The sequence below is a fragment of the Amblyraja radiata genome, chromosome 26 (genome assembly GCF_010909765.2).
Source record: "Amblyraja radiata isolate CabotCenter1 chromosome 26, sAmbRad1.1.pri, whole genome shotgun sequence".
Taxonomy (NCBI): Eukaryota; Metazoa; Chordata; class Chondrichthyes; order Rajiformes; family Rajidae; genus Amblyraja; species Amblyraja radiata.
Genome location: NC_045981.1, coordinates 28,912,925 through 28,937,398, shown reverse-complemented (window position 1 = coordinate 28,937,398; position 24,474 = coordinate 28,912,925). Strand labels below are relative to the sequence as shown.

General features: G+C 45.0%; 1 protein-coding gene across 1 annotated transcript in view; it reads left to right on the top strand.

The window, feature by feature from the left end:
- The window catches only part of ccdc57 (coiled-coil domain containing 57), a 98,796-nt gene that overhangs the window by 69,331 nt on the left and 4,991 nt on the right, over positions 1–24,474 (top strand). Inside the window, 9 exon segments of the mRNA XM_033044575.1 lie at positions 316–544; positions 1,645–1,827; positions 3,404–3,504; positions 12,424–12,624; positions 12,965–13,021; positions 17,745–17,973; positions 18,182–18,306; positions 18,965–19,090; positions 21,776–22,025. Coding sequence (XP_032900466.1) covers positions 316–544; positions 1,645–1,827; positions 3,404–3,504; positions 12,424–12,624; positions 12,965–13,021; positions 17,745–17,973; positions 18,182–18,306; positions 18,965–19,090; positions 21,776–22,025 — 1,501 coding nt within the window.

The window sequence follows — 24,474 nt, the reverse complement described above, 5'->3', positions numbered from 1 at the left end:
CTGCCTCCTCACCAATATCCACCTATCACTCCCGCCTTTGGTGTCTATCTTTGGTTTAAACCACCATCTGCATTTCCTTCCTACACATTCCACCTATCATTTGCCCGGCTTTTGACTGCACCCACCCCTTTTCAAACTTTCTTTCCCCTCTCTCCTTGCCCCACCCCTCACTGACCCAAAATGTTGCCTATCCATGTCCTCTGGAGATGCTGCCTGACTTGCTGAGTTACTCCAGCACTTTGTGTTGTACTCAAGCAATAACTGTATTGGGGTTATCTAATGTTGCAATCACCACATTTTGTCTTCAATTATCAGGTTACAGAACCTGTGAGACGAGACAGAGATGATGATGGTTTCCCCTCAGATATCATTCAGAACCTCCAACAGCAGAACTTAAACCTGAGAACAGTCATCACCCAGATGAGGAAGGAGATGGAAAGCCTGAGCGAGCAAATCCCTGCCAGTCAATCCACAGGCAAACTACTTGATGACTCGGGATCACTCAGGAGCCACAAAGAATCGCCTAAAGCTGTCATAACACCAGGTAATCAAACATCATTTAAACCTTTCTTCCTGCAATAGTGAAAAAGAAATCAAAGTGTCTTCAAATTAAATTAATATGCCCAATGGCACTGATTGAAAAGACCAACTTTGATTCTTGGTCTGAGATTCAGGACGAGGGCCTGAGCAGTATGGAGAAGTTGGGCAGGCTCGGAGTTTATTCATTGGAGTGCAGGAGGCTAAGGAGTGATCTTATAAAGGTGTGTAAAATCATGAGAGGAATAGATAGGCTTTTTTGCACAGATTTTTCCCCATGGTAGGGAAATCAAGAAATAGAGGACATTGGTTTAAGGTGAGAGGGAAAAGATTTAGTGGAAATCCAAGGAGAAACTTTACACAGAGGGTGGTGGGTACAGTATATGGAACAAGCTCCAGAGGAGGTAGCTGAGGCAGGTACTATAACAACATTTAAAAGTCATTGGACGGGTATATCAAAAGGTTTTGAGGGATATGGCCCAAACCCAGGCAGGAGATGCTAGCTGGCATGGGGCATCTTTGGTTGTGTGAATGAATTGGACCGAAGGGCCAGCTTCCATGCTCTATGAATCTAAATGGTTTTAACCAGACTGATGGTGTTGCAAATTTCCTGAAGCTCTTTTGGGGCAAGGAAACATCAGCCATCCTCTTCATTGTCTTCATTGCCTGTCGATGATGGAAGAAGCCAGATTCTGTGCCGCCTAGCGTAGCTGGAATCAAAGTCATATTGGGCATTTTATAATTTCAGAAATCCACTGAATCATTCTTTCTCTCATCTATTTAAAACTGTATGGATCCGGTATTGAACATGGGGCTTTTACGACAAGCACAGCTCAGATTCACATCTTACAGTAACCTGAACCTAAGCAAAATGAATGCAAAATGGACACACAAAATACTAGATATACTCGGGTCATGCCTCATCACGACTATGAAGAAAAATCAGTGGCCAAATCCGTTAACTCTGCTTCTCTTCCCAGCTGCATCCTGACCATTTTCAACATACTCTGTGGTTCTTTATAGTATTTCCACAAAGTGATGCAATATTCTTTTGAAAAGGGAAATTGCTGCGTATTTGCAAACTAAAATGTAAGTGTTTTGTTCCAGAATATACAAAATCTCTGGAAGGTGAAGTTCATGAACTGAAGCAGAAGTGCAGAAAGTTGGAAGAACAACTGGAGGACACTTCAAGAGCTTCAGGCAAGATCAAGAGGCAGCCTTCAGGCCTCCCAGTTACTGCAGACAATGCCTATCTCCAAAACCACACACGCACTTTAAACGAGACTATAGGTGAGAATGCTCTAACGTTGGGAACATTTGTGTTTTTGGAAAATTTGGGTCAAAGATTCACCTGTGGTTGCCATGCAAATATATCAATCATCGTCTTTGCACATTCAAGGTGGAACCCAATGTTCAGAGGGAGTGCAGCAGTGCTAATATTCTCTCTAACGTCTAAAGTTTAATTACTTCCCCATTAGGTTGTGTATAATACACACAAGGTATTGCAGATGCTAGAATCTTGAGCAAAAGACAAACTACTGGGGGAACTCAGTGGGTCAGGCAGCACCTGTGAAGGGAATGGACTGACTGAGAGTCCGAGGAAAGGTCCTAACCTAAAACATCGTCTGTCCATTCCCTCCACAGATGCTGCCTGACCTGCTGAGTTCCTCCAGCACTTATTGTTTAGGTCATAAATCATGCGTTTTTCTCAATTTTCAAAAGTGACAAAAATGCTGCATTCTGCTGGTTCACATTGTAGCCTTAATAAGTATATTAGTATATTTTAGATGCAAGCCAGAGATTAGCACACAGTAATGTTCTGTGATATTATTAACCAATTACCAGGAATTATTATTTTCACCATGATCATTATTATATTTTTTATCAATTATTTTCCCTTTTACACACTTGAAACATATGCTTCAAAAATAAAGATTTAGTTCTCTATTTGAAGAACTGCAATTGATTTCTTAAGATCGGACATTCTGTCTTCTGATAATACTTATTGAGGTATTAATAATGACTTTCACTCAAAATCTTAATGGTGGAATTTAAGGCCGTAATCAATTCAAGTCAAGTCAAGTTTATTCGTCACATACACATACGAGATGTGCAGTGAAATGAAAAGTGGCAATGCTCGTGGATTGTGCAAACAAACAAACAAACAAACAAACTACAAACAGAATGGAACAGAATCATATATTCACATCAAATATTACATATTCACATCTTTCACTCAGCGATCACAACAGAAATTTGACGCATGAATGTACCTTAACAATATGTTGTTTCTTCAACGTACCTTAAAAACATACTGTTTCTTCTAGTTTTGGATTGAAAAATACATCCTGGAAACGGGCCCCTCAGTCTACCAAGTCCACGGCGACAATTGATCACTCACCCACACCAGCCCCATGTCACCCCATCCTTGTATCCATTCGTCACACACCACAAGTGGCAACCCACAAACCTGCCAATCAACCCACAAGCCCGCACGTCTTTGGGACCTGGGAGAAAACCGGAGCACCCAGAGGAAACCCATGCAGCTACTGGGAGAAGGTGCAAATTTCACACAGACAGCACCTGAAGCCAAGATTGAACCATGTCTCTAGCACTGTGAGGCAGCAGCCCCACCAGATAAATAGTGTGTTGACCTTCTTTATAAGAGGTTTTTAGTAGAGGAGCCAAGATGTTTTATTGCAGTGAGGCAGGACCTGGAGCACCGTGTCCACATTGGTGCACTGATCTGGTATGGAGGGAGTGCAATGCAGATTCACCAGCCCTAGAAGTATATGAATGATGAGAGGCGTAGATGGGGTTTTGCAGAGTATTTCATCTATCTGTCACTTCCTTGCCTTACTACTAGGTGGCCTTCGTGCTGAAAAGATCTCAATAGCTGCTACGGCTAAGAAGTATGAAGCCAGGATTGTGCATTTAGATTCCATGGTAACACAGCTCACGCAACAGGTAATGTCCTTTGGAATAAATGACATGTTTTATGGGAGTGAACCCATGTACAAACATATTCATAGAATTTCCTATCAGCTGGGTCATGGTTTCAAAATTATTGACAACCCCAAATCACAACAAGTAAAAACATCCCTGAATTTATAAAGAATCCACACTTAGATAATTACTTTTCTGGAGTCACAAAATTTGTTAAATAGTAATTATAGTTGTACTTGGAAGACCTTCAAGAACTTGGACTTGAAAGACCTTCAAGAACTCGGAAATTCTTAATATCACAACACAATTTTCTGGGTATTTATGGAAAGAATGATTCCTACATATCTGGCGTTCCCAGTAGGTCACTGATTCTGAAGCGTACGCTTGTGAATGTTGTAAACACTGCACCCTCTGGCGGGGCAGGGAATTATTGAACGCAACAAACTTATTTCCATTTTCAATTGTGCATGTTGATACTTCTAAATTGCTACGTGCATTGTGGTTTAACAACAGCGAATACATTTCTGATCTTTATTCCTCAATATTTTTACCATTATTTGGATAACACACACCTGGGTAAAGTCGATTTGTCTTTCACTTTCAACACTTACTGGGGTGTAGTTCCAAAGCCAATTGGCCAGTATTCATTTCATAGTCTTGATGATTGTCAAATTAAAAGAGTCACGAGTATTTAATTGTACCGTCAATGAAACGGTGAAATTCTTATGCCCCTGTCACACTTACGAAACCTGAACGGAAACCTCTGGTGACCTTGCGCCCCACCCAATGTTTCCATGAGTAGCCAGAGGTTTTGGTCACTCGCCTGGAAAGCCTCGACCGAAGCGTGAGCTGCATCTACTGACCAAAGATCCTGCAGGATCTTTGATACTGACCGCACACACACACGCGCACACACACACACACACACACACACACACACACACACACACACACACACACACACACACACACATCGCGAAGGTGGGGGCCCGGGACTGCGGAGGAGCGCTGTCTGCGCGATGAAGAGGAAGGTAAACGGATGCCACAGAGCACGGTAAGTCCTTTAGAGAGGGGGGGAGAGAAGGACAGAGAAGGGGAGAGAAGGGGGGCGAAGGGGAAAGAAGGGGGGGGGAGAAGGAGTGGAGACAGTTTTAAGAAGTTTAATAAAGTTAGCGGGCATTTTACCTTCCGGCGGATCTTCTAGGTCCTGAAAACCAAAGATCCTACAGGATCTTTGCTGAAAACTCCAATGAGCCAATCAAAATGGCCAGTCAGCGAAGGAGATTGCCTTGGACTGCCTGTAAGTAAACAGCGACCCCACTCCACTGGCTTCCACCAAACGGCAACCTATTTTTAGTCGAGGCCGGTTTTGGTTATTTTGAAATAATCGCAGGAACATAGAAGAAGCCTCGACTACGCGGAAACCACTTTCCACCATTAGGGAGAGTGACCTCCGGGAACCTCACGGAAACCTTGGGTGGGGCGCAAGGTCTCCAGAGGTTTCCGTTCAGGTTTCCTAAGTGGGACAGGGGCATTACTTGCAGCAGCAGAACTGGCCCGTAACATAATACACTTAGATAATACATAATAAACAAAAAAATAAAACATTTACTAACCCCAATATGAGTGCAAGGTGACGTGTGTCTTTGATGCTGGCTACGGTTTGAGGCAGAGCCTCCTGTAAATCCCATCCTTGTTGGCAGGCCACGCAGATGTAAAATCTCAGTGTGACACTGTCCTTAGCTGATTATATTTCCAGCATAACATATTAATAAGATCTTTGTTTTAGTTTTAGAGATACAATGAGGAAACAGGCCCTTCGGCCCATCGAGAGACCAGCGATCGCTCCGTATACTAACACTATGCTGCCCACACTAGGAACAATTTTACAATTTTACCAAGCTAATTTGCCTACAAACCAATACGTCTTTGGAGGAATTCCAGTGGGTGGCGCCGTTGAGTATGGCTGCCCCGCCTACAACTGTTCGTTCTCTCATCCTTTATTTTATTTTTAGTCCGTCAAAAAGTTTTGTTTTGGAGGTCTTTTGGTCTTTTTATGTGGGGGATGGGAGGGGGGAAGGGGGAAACTGTTTTCTTAGTCACTACCTGGTCGAGAAATGCATCTATAATAACCATATAACCATATAACCATATAACAATTACAGCACGGAAACAGGCCATCTCGACCCTTCTAGTCCGTGCCGAACACATAATCTCCCCTAGTCCCATATACCTGCGCTCAGACCATAACCCTCCATTCCTTTCCCATCCATATAACTATCCAATTTATTTTTAAATGATAAAAACGAACCTGCCTCCACCACCTTCACTGGAAGCTCATTCCACACAACTACCACTCTCTGAGTAAAGAAGTTCCCCCTCATGTTACCCCTAAACTTCAGTCCCTTAATTCTCAAGTCATGTCCCCTTGTTTGAATCTTCCCTACTCTCAGTGGGAAAAGCTTTTCCACGTCAACTCTGTCTATCCCTCTCATCATTTTAAAAACCTCTATCAAGTCCCCCCTTAACCTTCTGCGCTCCAAAGAATAAAGCCCTAACTTGTTCAACCTTTCTCTGTAACTTAGTTGCTGAAACCCAGGCAACATTCTAGTAAATCTCCTCTGTACTCTCTCTATTTTGTTGACATCCTTCCTATAATTAGGCGACCAAAATTGTACACCATACTCCAGAATTGGCCTCACCAATGCCTTGTACAATTTTAACATTACATCCCAACTTCTATACTCAATGCTCTGATTTATAAAGGCCAGCACACCAAAAGCTTTCTTTACCACCCTATCTACATGAGATTCCACTTTCAGGGAACTGTGCACAGTTATTCCCAGATCCCTCTGTTCACCTACATTCTTCAATTCCCTACCATTTACCATGTACGTCCTATTTTGATTTGTCCTGCCAAGATGTAGCACCTCACACTTATCAGCATTAAACTCCATCTGCCATCTTTCAGCCCACTCTTCCAACTGGCATAAATCTCTCTGTAGACTTTGAAACTCTACTTCATTACCCGCAACCCCACCTATTTTAGTATCATCTGCATACTTACTAATCCAATTTACCACGCCATCGTCCAGATCATTGATGTACATGACAAACAACAGTGGACCCAACACAGATCCCTGTGGCACCCCACTCGTCACTGGCCTCCAACCTGACAAACAACCATCCACCATTACTCTCTGGCATCTCCCATTCAGCCACTGTTGAATCCATCTTGCTACTCCACCATTAATACCCAACCATCGAACCTTCTTAACCAACCTTCCATGAGGAACCTTGTCAAAGGCCTTACTGAAGTCCATATACACAACATCCACTGCTTTACCCTCATCAATTTCCCGAGTAACATCTTCAAAAAATTCAAGAAGATTAGTTAAACATGACCTTCCAGGCACAAATCCATGTTAACTGTTCCTAATCAGACCCTGTTTATCCAGATGCTTATATATATTATCTCTAAGTATTCTTTCCATTAATTTGCCCACCACTGACGTCAAACTAACAGGTCTATAATTGCTAGGTTTACTCTTAGACCCCTTTTTAAACAATGGAACAACATGCGCAGTACGCCAATCCTCCGGCACTATTCCCGTTTCTAATGACATTTGAAATATTTCTGCCATAGCCCCTGCTATTTCTACACTAACTTCCCTCAATGTCCTAGGGAATATCCTGTCCGGACCTGGAGACTTATCCACTTCTATATTTCTCAAAAGTGTCAGTACTTCCTCTTCTTTGAATCTCATAGTTTCCATAGCTACTCTACTTGTTTCCCTTACCTCACATAATTCAATATCCTTCTCCTTGGTGAATACCGAAGAAAAGAAACTGTTCAATATCTCCCCCATCTCTTTTGGCTCTGCAGATAGTTGGCCACTCTGACTCTCTAATGGACCAATTTTATCCCTCGTTATCCTTTTGCTATTAATATAGCGGTAGAAACCCTTCGGATTTATTTTTACCTTACTTGCCAAAGCAACCTCATATCTTCTTTTAGCTTTTCTAATTTCATTCTTAAGATTCTTTTTACATTCTTTATACTCCTCAAGCACCTCATTTACTCCATGCTGCCTATAACTATTGTAGATCTCCCTCTTTTTCCGAACCAAGTGTCCAATTTCCCTTGAAAACCATGGCTCTTTACAATTTTTACGATTTCCTTTCAACCGAACAGGGACAAAGATTCTGTACTCTTAAAATTTCACCTTTAAATGTACTTCATTTCTCTTCCACATCTTTCCCATAAAACAAACTGTCCCAATTTACTCCTTTTAAATCCTTTCGCATCTCCTCAAAGTTAGCCTTTCTCCAATCAAAAATCTCAACCCTAGGTCCAGTTTTGTCCCTCTCCATAATTATATTGAAACTAATGGTATTGTGATCACTGGACCCGAACTGTTCCCCAACGCATACCTCTGCCACCTGACCCATCTCATTTCCTAACAGGAGGTCCAGTACCGCCCCTTCTCTAGTAGGTACTTCTATGTATTGTTGCAAAAAACTATCCTGCACACATTTTACAAACTCCAACCCATCCAGCCCATTTACAGAATGTGTTTCCCAGTCTATGTGTGGAAAGTTGAAATCTCCCACAATCACTACCTTGTGCTTACTACTAATATCTGCAATCTCCTTACATATTTGCTCTTCCAATTCTCGCTCCCCATTTGGCGGTCTATAATACACCCCTATAAGTGTTGCTACCCCTTTCCCATTTCTCAGTTCCACCCAAATAGCCTCCCTAGACGAGCCCTCTAATCTATCCTGCCAAAGCACTGCTGTAATATCTTCCCTGATAAGCAATGCAACACCTCCACCTCTTGCCCTCCAATTCTATCACACCTGAAGCAATGAAATCCTGGAATATTTAGTTTCCAATCACAGCCCTCCTGCAACCATGTTTCACTGATCGCCACACCATCATACTTCCAGGTGTCAGTCCAGGCTCTAAGTTCATCCACTTTTCTTACAATGCTCCTAGCATTAAAATATACACATTTAAGAAACCCACCCTCTCTTATTCGCTGATTATTGTCTTTTTCTTCTCTCTCCCCTACATTTTGGGTCAGAGTGCTACCATTCTCTGCCCCCTGCTTCACACACTGACTGCTAGCTTTCCCAATTTGAGTCCCTCCCCCCAACCATACTAGTTTAAAGTCTCCCCAGTAGCCTTTGCAAATCTCCCCGCCAGGATATTGCGTTCAAGTGCAACCCGTCCTTTCTGTACAGGTCGCACCTTCCCCAAAAGAGGTCCCAATGATCCAGAAACTTGAATCCATACCCACTGCACCAGTCTCTCATCCACGCATTTATCCTCCACCTCGCTCCATTCCTACTCTCACTGTCGCGTGGCACAGGCAGTAATCCTGAGATTGTTACCTTTCCAGTCCTTCTCCTTAACTCTCTACCTAACTCCCTAAATTCTTCTTTCAGGACCTCTTCTCTTTTTTTACCTATGTCGTTGGTACCTATATGCACCACAACCTCAGGCTCCTCTCCCTCCCATTTCAGGATTTCTTGGACACGTTCAGACACATCCCTGACCCTGGCACCAGGGAGGCAAACTACCATCCGGGACTCCTGTCTGCGTCCACAGAATCGCCTATCCGACCCCCTGACTATAGAGTCCCCTATTACAATTGCCCTCCTCTTCTTTTCCTTACCCTTCTGAGCAACAGGACCGGTCTCTGTGCCAGAGGCCCGGCCGCTGTTGCTGCCCCCAGGTAGGCTGTCTCCCCCACCCTTACTCAAACACGAGTACTTATTTTCAAGGTGTACAGCCACCGGGGTACTCACCAGTCCCTGCCTCTGCCCATTGCCCTTCCTAACTGTGACCCAGTTTTCTGTCTCCCGTGGTCTTGGAGTGACCACCTGCCTGTAACTCCTTTCTATGACCTCCTCGCTCTCCCTGAGCAGACAGAGGTCATCGAGTTGCTGCTCCAGGTTCCTAACGCGGTCCCTTAGGAGCCCCATCTCGACGCACCTGGCGCAGATGTGGACGTCTGGAGAGCACTCAGACTCCATGACCTCCCACATCTGACATCCAGAACAGTAAACTGCCCTGGCCCTCATTCTCCCCCTTATCCGAATACAATAAAGCCTTACCCGGGATACAAACCAATCAGCTGCTTCCTCTGATCCTCTTCCACCAATCAGAGGCTTCCACCAGAATCCTTCTCTGGAAGTGAGATGGAACGTTACAGATTTGGGTACACTTACAGCTCCAGGCAACTCCTCCTCTCACCAACGGCTCCCCGGGCCTCTGTAAACGCAAGCCCCGCGCTGTTTTTATACTTACAGCTCCAGGCAACTCCTCCTCTCACCAACGGCTCCCCGGGCCTCTGTAAACGCAAGCCCCGCGCTGTTTTTATACTTACAGCTCCAGGCAACTCCTCCTCTCACCAACGGCTCCCCGGGCCTCTGTAAACGCAAGCCCCGCACTGTTTTTATACTTACAGCTCCAGGCAACTCCTCCTCTCACCAACGGCTCCCCGGGCCTCTGTAAACGCAAGCCCCGCGCTGTTTTTATACTTACAGCTCCAGGCAACTCCTCCTCTCACCAACGGCTCCCCGGGCCTCTGTAAACGCAAGCCCCGCGCTGTTTTTATACTTACAGCTCCAGGCAACTCCTCCTCTCACCAACGGCTCCCCGGGCCTCTGTAAACGCAAGCCCCGCGCTGTTTTTATACTTACAGCTCCAGGCAACTCCTACTCTCACCAACGGCTCCCCGGGCCTCTGTAAACGCAAGCCCCACGCTGTTTTTATACTTACAGCTCCAGGCAACTCCTCCTCTCACCAACGGCTCCCCGGGCCTCTGTAAACGCAAGCCCCGCGCTGTTTTTATACTTACAGCTCCAGGCAACTCCTCCTCTCACCAACGGCTCCCCGGGCCTCTGTATACGCAAGCCCAATCTGTCCTCCGAGTCGCATCTTCGCCCCTCCTCGCGGCCTACCATCTGGATTGGCGCGGCCTTTCCTGCCGAAGACCGCCCAGAGCTTCAGCTTCTGCAGCTGCGCAGCACTGAAGCACCATCGCGGAGCAGTGCGATGCCTTTCCGAGGTCACCGTGTTGGAGCTCCGGAGTGCTGAGACTGCCGACTTCAACACCGTGGAGCTGTGGTCTGCGGAGCTTCCAGCTGCGGGCGTCGCTGACTTTAACAATGCCGAGCCCTGGGATCCTTCGCCGAGGATTGCCGTGTGGAGCTCCACCCAGCTCGGCCTGTGGACTTCGGGAGCTGCGGTCTCTGGTAGGAAGCGGCGATTCGGAACTCCAAGCCACTGAGAGTGTTCTTCTGACACCGGAGTTCCATCATCCGGCGAGAGGGCCTGAAACATCGGGCCGCTGTTGCGGCGATTGCGGAGACCTTAATAGGCCCCGACCACGGATGAACATGGAGGCAGATGACTGAACTTTTATTGCCTTCCCCACAGTGGGAAACGTTGATTCCGCTGTGTGGGGATGTTCATATTAAATTCTATCGTATGTTGTGTTCTTTTTATTTGTATGGCTGTATGGCAACCCAACCAGTTGGTACAGTGACAACAAATGTAAACTTGAACTTAAAACCGGAGTACCTGGAAGAAAACCCACGCAGGTCAAGGGAAGAATGTACAAACTCCGTAAAGACATCACCCGTAATCAGGATCGAACTCAGGTCTCTGGCGCTGTAAGGCTGCAACTCTACCGCTGCGCCAACAATTGGTTGATTAATTTCTCCTTCCCTCAGGGTGGTGGGTGTATGGAACAAGCTGCCAGAGGAGGTAGTTGAGGCTGGGACTGTCCCAACGTTTAAGAAACAGTTAGACAGGTACATGGATAGGACAGGTTTGGAGGGATATGGACCAAACGCGAGGAGGTGAGTTTAGTGTAGCTGGGACACGTTGGCCGGTGTGGGCAATTTAGGCTTGTCGAGGAAATTGACAGAGGAAAATTACAGGAAAAACAGAGACCTTGAGTTTCACTTCAAGAGGTATTATTGCATGATATCATGGAGAGATGGCAGCTGTTAACTGCTCACCAGTTCTGTCTTTGCAGCAGATTTAGCCGACAGTTATACAATGCAGTAAACAACTACTTTTTGTTAGATACAATTATATAAAAATGCCACAGCCGCACACCCTGTCATTACCTTATTTAAACATCTGGAGATTTTACTTTTTCTTCTACAGGGCCAAAGGGCCTGTTCCCACGCTGTATCACTCTATGACTCACCCAGAATGTATGAAATAGCTAGGCCATTTAGTTTCTCGTCTCTGCTCCACCCATTCAGCAATATTTCTTCACCCACAGAGTGACTTCTTAAATTTCCTCCACCAAAGAAGGTGTGGGGCTCTTTCATGAAATATAATTAAGCCAGGAATATATTAGACATTAAGGAACTCCACTGATGCGGAGTTCACCTTCCTGAATGATATACCAGGAAAAGGCACCAATTGGTGTACTCTTGTTTCTATTGCCATTCAGATGCAAAGAAAATGGGGTGGCGCAGTGGTAGAGTTGCTGCCTTACAGCACCAGAGACCCAGGTTCGATCCTGACTACAGGTGCTGTCTGTACGGAGTTTGTCCATTCTCCCCGTGACCGCATAGGTTTTCCCCGGGCTCTCTGGTTCCCTCCCACATTCCAAAGATATACGTACAGGACAATGTGTAGGATAGGGCTAATGTACGTGAATCGCTGCTTGGCGCGGTCTCGGTGGGCCGAAGGGCCTGTTTCCGTGCTGTATCTCTGAACTAAAACTAACAAATTAAACAAGGAACTGCAGATGTTGAAATCTTGAGCAAAACACAAAGCGCTGAAGAAACGCAGCGGGCCGGGCAAGGAGCCGCTGGGCTTCTTCAGCACCAGATGTTCCACAAGAGGAATTCTAAAATGTTCCCATTTAAACGTGGACATGTGCTGTCCCTCCTCCTCCACAGACACGTCAGAAGCAAGTTGAAATCGACCAACTACGATATGAATTAACCAGTCAGCAACAGAGGACCGGGTCCGAGATGTTAAGACTAAATGAACGAATTGCTGAATTGCAGTTACAATTGACGGAAACACGCAGAGAGGCAGATGAGTACTTCAAGGGTAACCTTCAGCAAAACCTGGAAACTGTTGCTTTAGGCAATGAGGTAAGCTTGTTACCCACTGCTTTGGATAATCCCCAGAGTAAATATATTTTTCTCTAGGCATTTAAATTTTTGTTTTATGAATCGTGTGACTCCTCTGTGGTTCAACTGCATGAGCAGTTCCCCTCTGGGCAAGTTTCTAGTCTTGAGTGGAAATTGGCCATGATTTGTTTCCTCAAGGACGTTGAACCACGGCACGTTATGCCACTTGAAAGCAAAAGAAAACGAGGTTTGCTTGCCACATTTCTTTTCTGAAATCTGTGGAAGGATAAAACGAAGAATATATTTTAAAAATTGAATCATTTCAAGTTCAAGTGAGTTTATTGTCATGTCATTTTTGCAGGTATCGGCTCTGAAGCTGGACTTGATGACTGGCCATGTCCCAGTGGTTGTCGAACAGGTACATGGTTATTTCACCTCTATAAATTAACACACTATCCGGTTGAAAAAGTAGAGCTTTTCCCTCTCAATACGCCCTTGTCATCTGCACACAGATTATTTACTTCAACAGTCTTGATGTTTTGGTGAGTAGAGGCACATCATTGTAAGAGTATGAATTCTCTGTACCTTCAGAATGTACAATAACCCAATTTCAACATGCCAGGCTTGATATGGCCTTGAAAAGATCAGATTCAGATTCAACTTTAATTGTCATTGTCCGTGTACAGTACAGAGACAACGAAATGCATTTAGCATCTCCCTGGAAGAGCGACATAGCATATGATTTGAATAAATATTTACATTAGCGTATATACAGACATAGTGTTTTTCCTGTGGGAGGAGTGTCCGGGGGGGGGGGGGGGTGATTGGCAGTCACCGAGGTACGTTGTTGAGTAGAGTGACAGTCGCCGGGAAGGAGCTGTTCCTGGACCTGCTGGTCCGGCAACGGAGAGACCTGTAGCGCCTCCCGGATGGTAGGAGGGTAAACAGTCCATGGTTGGGGTGAGAGCAGTCCTTGGCGATGCTGAGCGCCCTCCGCAGACAACGCTTGCTTTGGACAGACTCAATGGAGGGGAGCGAGGAACCGGTGATGCGTTGGGCAATTTTCACCACCCTCTGCAATGCCTTCCGGTCGGAGACAGAGCAGTTGCCATACCATACTGTGATGCAGTTGGTAAGGATGCTCTCGATGGTGCAGCGATAGAAGTTCACCAGAATCTGAGGAGACAGATGGACCTTCTTCAGTCTCCTCAGGAAGAAGAGACGCTGGTGAGCCTTCTTGATCAGAGTTGAGGTATTGTGGGTCCAAGAGAGGTCATCGGAGATGTTAACACCCAGGAACCTGAAGCTAGAAACACATTCCACCTCCGTCCCGTTAATGTGGATGGGGGTGTGCGTGCCGCCCCTGGACTTCCTGAAGTCTACAATGAGCTCCTTGGTCTTCTTGGAGTTAAGGGCCAGGTTGTTGTCAGCGCACCATCCTGCTAAGTGCTGGACCTCCTCCCTGTAGGCCGACTCATCGTTGTTGCTGATGAGGCCAATCACCGTTGTATCATCTGCATACTTGATGATGGTGTTAGTACCATGTACAGGTGTGCAGTCATAGGTGAAGAGGGAGTAGAGGAGGGGGCTCAGCACACAGCCCTGTGGAACGCCGGTGTTCAGGGTGAGGGTTGAAGAGGTGTGCTTGTCTAACCTAACAGACTGTGGTCTGTTGGTTAGAAAGTCCAGTATCCAGTTGCAGAGGGAGGGATCGATGCCTAGGTTACCGAGTTTGGTGATCAGTTTAGAGGGTATAATGGTGTTGAATGCTGAGCTGTAATCGATGAACAGCATTCTTATGTAAGTGTCTCTGTTGTCGAGGTGGGAGAGGGCGGAGTGAAGTGCCGTTGAGATGGCATCCTCCGTACTCCTGTTCTTGCGGTAGGCAAACTGATAGGGATCCAGTGTGGGGGGTAGGCAGCTTTTGAGGTGTGCCAGGACCAGCCTCTCGAAGCACTTGGTGATGATGGGGGTAAGTGCAACTGGGCGGAAGTCGTTGAGGCTTGCCGCAGTGGAGTGTTTTGGCACTGGCACGATGGAGGTTGTTTTAAGGCACGTGGGGACAACTGCTTGGGCAAGTGACAGGTTGAAGATGTCAGTCCAGACGTCTGTCAGCTGCGCAGCACAGGCCCTGAGCACGTGGACATGGATTTCGTGTTAACTCCATTGGTCAAATGGAGTAGCACTTTATTCCTTGGAGCGCAGGAGAATGTGGGCTGATCTTATCGAGATGTACAAGATTATGAGGTGGGATGATCTTATAGAGGTGTATATGATAGGGTAGAAGCACAGTATTTTGTTTACCCAGACTTTAGGAATCAAGAACCAGAGGACATAGGTTTAAGGAGACAGGGGAAAGATTGAATAGGAACCTGAGGGGCAATTTTTTTCACACAGATGGTAGTGGGTATATGGAACTAGCTTCCAGAGAAGGTAGCTGAGGCAGGTACTATAACAACATTTAAAAGTCATTTGGATAGGTACATGGATAGGAAAGGTTTAGAGGGATATGGGCCAAACTCGGCAGGTGAGATATCTTGTTCGGCATGGGCAAGTTGGGCTGAAGGACCTGTTTCCATGCTGTGTGACTCTCTATGACTAAATCCTGCTGTAGCGGCATCAAATGTGATGAATAAACAGTTGCTTTATTCAGGTGTTACATGCAAGTTTGGTCCACTAACATAATTGTCATTGCTGCTGTAGCTGAGCGAGGGTGTTGTCTCGAGCTCAGCTACCTGTTGACTGGGGTGATCTCAAGGTGAGATATGCTTATGTAGCAGGACACTCCCCTTAGCCCCTGACGTCATGTGACAGCCTTCGAAACTACTGACGAGGGTTCGACCATAAGTGGTCTGTGTATCAGCTGACGCCGCACTGCCACTATCCCAGATTATCAGGGCCCTAGTTTGTGGGGAGGGCGGAGGACAGTGGGAATACCTAGAAACAAGGTGCCAGCCTGTGAATCTGAAACATAGAGCTACATGCATGTCAGCTAGGAAATGTATACCATGCAGTAGACTGAGTTAGCAATGTCACAACACGTGGATCTGGTCAAAGCTCTGCCACATTCAATCATGAATGGTGGTGGATAATGAAACTAATGAGAGGAAGTGGCTTCAAGAAAAAAACTCATCCTTAGTTACATCAGGGCCCAGCATGAGTGCTAAACATAAGGTGGAAGCATCCATGTCCAGTCAAAGGTATCGGGTGGATACCTTTTGGTTTCCTTTTGAAATATAACATCCGCCCCCCCCACCTCTTCACAGTGGCAGTCTTCAGCGAACTGCAGTCACTACACTCATATTCTCTTACGGCATAGCAGCATGCTATTCAGCCCCTTGAGTTAATGCTGACTCCAAGAGGATTCCTAGGTCCCAATGTTACACATTGAATTTGATGGTATCTGTCTGAGGTGTGCAAATCCAGTATAATCCTTCTGATCTGAAATAATTTGGAATCAATCGGGTTAAGCGTGTGATAAAAAGTAATCATTTAAAATTTATTATTTTAAATTTAAGTCTGAGGATGGGATCCGACCCGAAACGTCACCTATCCATTTTCTCCAGGAATGCTGCCTGACCTGCTGAGTTACTCCAGCATTTTTGTGCCTATCTTTGGGTGAAGTGTGTGGCTAGTCTTGTTCTATCAACTGCTAATAGAGTTACAGTGCCCTCCATAATGTTTGGGACAAAGACCCATCATTTATTTACTTGCCTCTGTACTCCACAATTTGAGATTTGCAATAGAAAAAAATCAGATGTGGTTAAAGTACACTTTGTCAGATTTCATTAAAGGCCATTTTTATACATTTTGGTTTCACCATGTAGAAATTACAGCTGTGTTTATACATAGTCCCCGTTTCAGGGCACCATAATGTTTGGGACACATGGCTTCATGGGTGTTTGTAATTGCTCATGTGTGTTTAATTGCCTCCTTAATGCAGGTATAAGAGAGCTCTCAGCACCTAGTCTTTCCTCCAGTCTTTCCATTACCTTTGGAAACTTTTATTGCTGTTTATCAACATGAGGACCAAAGTTGTACCAATGAAAGTCAAAGAAGCCATTATGAGACTGAGAAACAAGAATACAACTGTTAGAGACATCAGCCAAACCTTAGGCTTATCAAAATCAACTGCTTGGAACATCATTAAGAAGAAAAAGAGCATGGTGAGCTTACTAATCGCAAAGGGACTGGCAGGCCAAGGAAGACCTCCACAGCTGATGACAGAAGAATTCTCTCTAAAATAAAGAAAAGTCCCCAAACACCTGTCCGACAGATCAGAAACACTCTTCAGCAGTCAGGTGTGGATTTGTCAATGACCACTGTCTGCAAAAGACTTCATGAACAGAGGCTACACTGCAAGATGCAAACCACTGGTTAGCCGCAAAAATAGGATGGCCAGGTTACAGTTTGCCAAGAAGTACTTAAAAGAGCGACCACAGTTCTGGAAAAAGGTCTTGTGGACAGATGAGACGAAGATTAACATATCAGAGTGATGGCAAGAGCAAAGTATGGAGGAGAGAAGGAACTGAATGTACTGGCTCACTTATCTTCATTGATGATACAACTGCTGATGGTAGTAGCATAATGAATTCAGAAGTGTATAGACACATCCTATCTGCTCAAGTTCAAACAAATGCCTCAAAACTCATTGGCCGGCGGTTCATTCTACAGCAAGACAATGATCCCAAACATACTTCCTACGAAGGCGTTTTTTAAAGCTCAAAAATGGTCAATTCTTGAGTGGCCAAGTCAATCACCCGATGTGAACCCGATTGAGCATGCCTTTTTCATGCTGAAGAGAAAACTGAAGGGGACTAGCCCCCAAAACAAGCATAAGCTAAAGATGGCTGCAATACAGGCCTGGCAGAGCATCACATTATGGTGCCCTGAAATGGGAGGACTATGTATAAACACTGCTGTAATTTCTACATGGTGAAACCAAAATGTATAAAAATGGCCTTTATTAAAATCTGACAATGTGCACTTTAAACACTTGTGATTTTTTTCTATTGCAAATCTCAAATTGTGGAGTACAGAGGCAAATAAATAAATGATGGGTCTTTGTCCCAAACATTATGGAGGGCACAGTATCTTCAGGAAGTGTGTGGTGATTCCTTGCTCGTTGCTCCTCATTCCAGGATGAACTTGTCAAGGAGCTTCAAGGAGAAATTCTTCAACTGCGGAAACAGCTGATTCATTCAAAATCGAGTAACAACCCTTTGCAATGGCAAAACCCGACCGTATTGGTTTTACAAGCCAAACTAAAGCAGGCTGCCCGCTACATCAGTCAGCTGTCCCGCGACAAACAGCAGTTGATCGAGATCGGCAACAGACTCCGCGCAGAGCTGGTTAAACCTGGATTACCAGGTACGTCATCAGTCACATTACAAATGCTCTTTAAATTAAAAATAAAGTAATGCATATGCAATTCAGTCACCACACACGACATGAAGTCCACAACCAATCTCCACTTCCCTTGGCATAATACTTTCTCTTCTTCTCCGCTGTGTATGTATTGTGATCTACTACTCCCAGATATTGTCATACCATCAATAACCATGACCCTGTCTCACAGCTTGTCGCCCCTCTGTCACAGTGAGCCTTTCAGACCTACCTTCTCAGTCACCAAGAGAGCTGGCAGAGGAAGCACAGAATCGGCTGTCTGCTTTGGAACGTTTGCAGTACCAGCTCACTACCCAGGTGATAATGTTCTTTGTGTATGCATTATATCATATTCTAAAATTTCCTTTCCAAAATCCTGTATTATTATATTATAATAATATAATATAAAATTATATTTTATTAAAATTCTGCTCAGTTATAAACTTTAGAGGCACAAGGAACCGCAGATGCTGCAATCTTGAGCAAAGCACAAAGTACTGGAAGAAGTCAGTGGGTCAGCAGCATCTGTGGAGGGAATGGACACCTTGTGAGTCTGGACCCTTCTTTGGGCTGATTGAAGGAGGAGGAGAGAAAGCTGGAAAAGAGAGATGGGGTGGGACAAAGCCTGGCAAGTGCTTGGTGGATACAGGTGGGGATGATCGGCAGATGGTGGAATTAGGCTAGACATGAGTCTGAAGAAACAGTGCCTGACTATTCCCTCCATAGATGCCGCATGACTGGCTGAGTTCCTCCAGCACCCAGTACTTTGCAGTTATAAACATTGTTTTGTTTACTTTCTCATTGTAGTTTTTGTTTAGCCTTTAGTCATCCCATGATTACCTTTCTCAAGTACCTTTGCAATTAAATGTTCCTCCTTCGGGGAAATGCTCTGTTTGGTGTTTGAATCTAGTTTGGCATTTAGTTATACACATAATCCGTTCACCGCATCTGATCAAAATAAAATGTTTGATTTCAGGAATTGCAATATGCACAGCTGAAACATTTTAAACAAGTTCCCATGCAGCAGAATTCATCAGGGAGTGAAAACGGCCAGAATACTGATAACGGGAAAACCACAACAGGAGAACACATCACAGATAAGGTCATGCTTAATTAACTGCAAAATAAGATTGGCAAAAAGGTTATATTTCAACAGCTAGACGATGCTTTAAAGAATCGATATAACAAGTATTTTGCTGAATGTAAATGCTCCACTGGTTATATGACTAATTCAAGAGAGAAAGAGTCAAGAGTGTTTGATTGTCATATGTACTGAAAACGGAATGATGAAATTCTTACTAGCTTTACAGACCTGTAAACACAGTAACAGATGGATAATGGGTGATAAGCAAAAATACAATATATTAATATTGTAGTAAATATAATAGAGCCGAAACCATAGTGCAGCCAAAGACACTGTCCATAGTTGCTGAGGTGATTGTTGTGCAGTGTTCCAAAGCCTGATGGTTGTTGAGAAGAAGCTGTTCTTGAACTTGGAGGTACCACTTTTCACTTTTCGGTACCTTCCGGATGGTAGGAGTGAAATGAGAGCACGGCCACTCTGTACTTCAGGCTGAAGACAGATCCCAAACCGAAACGTTGTCTATCCATTTCCTTCCGCAGATGTTGCCTGACTGGCTGGGTTCCTCCAGCACTGTTTTGTGCACAAGATGGCAGCATCTGCAGTCTCTTGTGTCTGTCTCTAAATCTCTTGATCGTTACAGTTTCACAGATGTAGTTACCACTGTAGCCAACAGGTGGTGGCAAATGGTCTTATCTGGCAGTGTTTGAAATTGTTGATTTCCAGGCACTGTTTCTGAATTCTGTTCCAAAGGTATCTCCATTCAAATTTGGCAGCGCACCTTTTAAATGAGAAGACTATGTGCAGCATGCCCTGTGATTCCCACTGTGTATCACAAATGGACAAGATTTCCCATCGAAAGAATGGAAATGAAAATTTTCCTCTGATAATTCAGAGTCTCTCTGAGGATCCTTCAGTGCTTCTACTCTGGGGCTGTAGAAAGCATCTTGTCCGGCAACATCACAAACTGGTTTGGGAACAGCTCTGCCCAGGACAGGAAGGCTCTGCAGAGAGTAGTGCGTTCAGCCGAACGCACTATGGGAACTACACTCGCCCCCCTGCAGGACCTATACACCAGCAGGTGCAGATCCAGAGCCAGCAACATTATGGGGGACCCCTACCACCCCAGCAGTGGACTGTTCCAGCTGCTACGGTCTGGCAAACGCCTCCGCTGTCATGCTGTGAAAACAGAGAGGATGAGACAGAGTTTCTTCCCACAGGCCATCAGGACTGTAAACTCTTATCTCACCAGGGACTAATTTACTGTACTAATTTACTGTTGTGTTGTGTCTTTTGTAAAAAATTATTTTCAAACATGTAAATACTGATTCTGTTCTGTTCTGTAGTTTTTGAACAATCCGCTGGCATTGCCATTTTCATTTCACTGCACATCTTGTATGTGTATGTGACAAATAAAGTTGACTTGACTTGAGAAAGTTGGGGGAAATTAGCAGAGTTTTAAAAACAACTATAATGAATTGGAAACTCTGGATATACAAAGGAGTGATTGAATGTTGTAGCTGCACCATCATGGGTGAGTGGCTTCATATGGAGAAGGGGTTACCTGTTCCATCATCTGTAAATCAGATGCCTTGGGAAGGATGCATTTGCAAGACTGCTTGACACCAAATTTCATCAATGAGCAGCTGAGGCATTCGGATTCGAAAAGTTCCTCCGTTCCAATTCTGATGTCTGCTGAGTTACGTGGTCTTAGATCTAGGTTCAAAGACATCAGTATCTCAATAAGAGATCAAATTCAATCAGGTCTTAGAGTGGTAGAGTTACATAGAAACATAGAAAATAGGTGCAGGAGGAGGCCATTTGGCCCTTCGAGCCTACACCGCCATTCATTGTGATCAAGGCTGATCATCCACAATCAGTAACCCATGCCTGCCTTCTCCCCATATCCCTTAATTCTGCTAGCCCCGAGACATCTATCTAACTCTAGCTCTATCTAACTAGTTATACACCACAGAAACTGGCCCTTCGCCCACCTAGTCCCTAGCAACATAGTCCCATTTTGTCTGCATTTGGCTCACAGCCTTCTGACCCCTTCCTACCAATATATCTGTCCACATATTTGTTAGTTAACTTCCATTGTTTTCTGTGAAACTACACAACTGTCCCATAGGATTGGGAAAAAATTGTAGAAACAAAAAATTGCAGATGCTGGTTTACTAAGGAAAGACACAAAATGCTGGAGTAACTTAGCGGGTCAGGCAGCATGCTTGAACATCATGGAGAGGGGACATTTCAGGTCGGGTCTGAAGAAGGGTTCTGACCCGAAACATCACCTATCCAAATTCTCCAGGGATTCTGTCCGACCAGTTGAGTCACTTTAGCACATTGTGTCTTTCCATGGGGGAAAAAAATACCTGGTTTTGATATTTGCAACAATCAGATATCCTGCCACATCTACTTGGTAGCCATTCGAACAAAGTCCTTGTGTAAAACCAAAGAACTGCAGATACTGGTTAATACCAAAGATAAACACAAACTGCTGGAGTAACAGGTCAGGCAGCATCTCTGGAGAAAAAGGTTAGGTGATGTTTCAGGTCAAACAAAGTTCTTGTTGCTCATGGGAAGTAGACACCATATTCAGTGGAAAGAAATAGCACAGGAGACACACAGGGATCAGGTATAAAAAGGAGAGGTTGACATTTTCAGCTGGATTTGCAAGTCCAATGTTTCTGTTTTTGTCCACAGGACTATGCAGTGGCCGCCGTGAAAACTGGACTCAACAAAACTAAGGAATGTGAATTCTTAGAAACTGGTCAATCACATCCATTCAGACCAGAATCCAGCCAGTCACTGCCCATGATGCGTAGTCCACCCACTCAGTCTGAGCATCTCATGTCATCCTACGGAGCAGACAGTTCTATTCTAGGGATCTGGAAGATGTTGGAGACGGGACCCAGTCCTCCTCTATCCACTCCACACAGCAACACTGAGCCAGGTGAGGAGTGAAGAATAAATGCTTGGAGAATTAGTTTAATTCTGTGAACACTGTGAATGTGAAAAACAATATTCTTTCAATAGTAAACATTGGCACAATAATGGAGTACACAGAAAGACTATTTACTCTGGTGCGGTCTTCGTGAAACTCAGTGACGTTTGCTTTTGCAAATATAACCGCAGTCAATTTGTTTACATGGTTATTCAGGTCATCGCTAAGGATGTTGTACACGTTTGGACTTTGGGTAGAGTTTGATATGTCTGTTCTATGTTATATCAGACACTGTATTCTAAGCTTAAGTATACCCAAAATGCTGGAGTAACTCAGCGGGACAGGCAGCATCTCTGGAGGACACAAAATACTGGATTAACTCAGCGGAACTTAGTTGAATTGTAGTTATATTCTTCTGTTTTCAATGATCCCACTTGTTTTGTGCTGAGGTTTTCATGCTGTATCTCCAAACTAAACAACTTTGTTTGCACGCTATCAGGTCAAATCATAACTCAGCCGGACAGACAGCATCGATGCCGTTGGATAGATGGATAGATACCATTTCGGGTCAGGACCCTTCTTCAGTCCTGAAACGTCACATATCCATGTTTTCCTGGGATGTTGTCTGACTGGCTGAATTACTCCAGCACTTTGTGTCCTTCTTTGTAAACTAGCATCTGCAGTTCCTTGTTTCTAGGTGAACTAGATGGGTTTGTTGACAGTTTGCTAGTTTCTATTCCCAGTTAGCTAGTTTCCATTACTTCTAGTAATGGTGTAAAGGTGCACACGATTCACTCTCACTAACCCAGCTATATGAGTGCGCGCACTGTAACTGGACTGTTTGACTGCCAAGGTTGTTATACACGAGTTTCGCTGGTGTTAGCAACCGCACACAGCAGCCCAGGAGTGGTAATTGTTGATAATTCTAAGGTTCTAATTAACAGATTGTTGGTGGAATCTAACAGAATTCCTGGCCAAGATAATCTACCTATTGCAAGGCACTCGTCCTTCTTGGTCCTTCTTGCTTCATTACCCCACTGAAAGGTGCGGTAATTCACTGGACCTTCCACCAATAAATGTGCAGAGCAATTCATGAGAAACCAGCAACAAAATTGCAGCTGTATTCCTGGGAATGGGATTGAATTTGACTTTGTTTCACTTGCTTGTTTTTGGTCTGCAGGGACTCTTATCTTTGGAACAGTTTGATTGCACGCTAATCTCCCTTGTCTGGCTAAAAAGGTTATCTACGTTGTAAACTACTTGAAATTATTAGGAAGCAATTTGCATTGTCATATCAGCAAACATCCTGAATGAATAAATAATTAAGCAAAAAATGGGATGAGCAGAATTTGAGTTCAGTACCCGAGATGACCATAACCTGATCGATCCTTCTTTACACTGGGTAGATTATGTAATAAATGACAGACTGTAAGATTATAAACAGAACAATACAACACAGGAATAAGCCCTTCACCTATAACAGGGCTGCCAACTCTCACGCTTTGAGCGTGACACTCACGCATTTCAGCCAATTCTCATGCCTTCACGCTGAAGACAGACTTCTCACGCAGGCAGGCTGTCTTCAGTCCCTGCACAGCAAAGATCCTATAGCAGAGCTATAGGATCTTTGCTGCAGTTTGTCTCAAGTTTGCGCCGCATGACAGCGATCTGCACGGATTGGGGAAGCGCGTCGATCCTGGGCAGCGGGTGTCAGTGCTTTTGTGAGCCGTCTGCGAGCGCTGCACTTCCGGCTGTCGCGGCAACCTCGCTCCCTCCCTCCCTCTCTCCTGCCCTTCAACTCACACGGCAGCGCCAACGCCGCCAATCCACACCACACCGTGCCCGCCAGACTTCCCATTGGGCGGCCGGGGAAAGAGAGGGAGGGGAGAAAGAGAGAGAGAGAGAGAGAGAGAGAGAAAAAAAAAGGGAGGGATGGAGGCAAAGAGAGACAGGGGGAGGGAATGTAGAAAGGGGATGAAGGAAGGAAAGGAGAAAGGGGAGAAAGAGGAAGCGTGAGGAAAAAGAGGGAGGAGGGAGGAAAGAGAGGGAGGGAGGGGGAGGATGGAGGGGGGGAAGGAAAGGTGTGTATCCCTGTGTGTGTGTGTCTCCCTGTGTGTGTGTGTGTCTCCCTGTGTGTGTGTGTCTCCCTGTGTGTGTGTGTCTCCCTGTGTGTGTGTCTCCCTGTGTGTGTGTCTCCCTGTGTGTGTGTGTCTCCCTGTATGTGTGTGTCTCCCTGTGTGTGTGTCTCCCTGTGTGTGTGTCTCCCTGTGTGTATCTCCCTGTGTGTGTGTGTCTGTGTCTCCCTGTGTGTGTGTGTCTCCCCGTGTGTGTGTGTGTGTCTCCCCGTGTGTGTGTCTCCCTGTGTGTGTCTCCCTGTGTGTGTGTCTGTCTTCCTTTGTGTATGTGTCTCCCTGTGCGTCTGTTGTCAGGCCTTAGACAGGGCTGCCAACTCCCACGC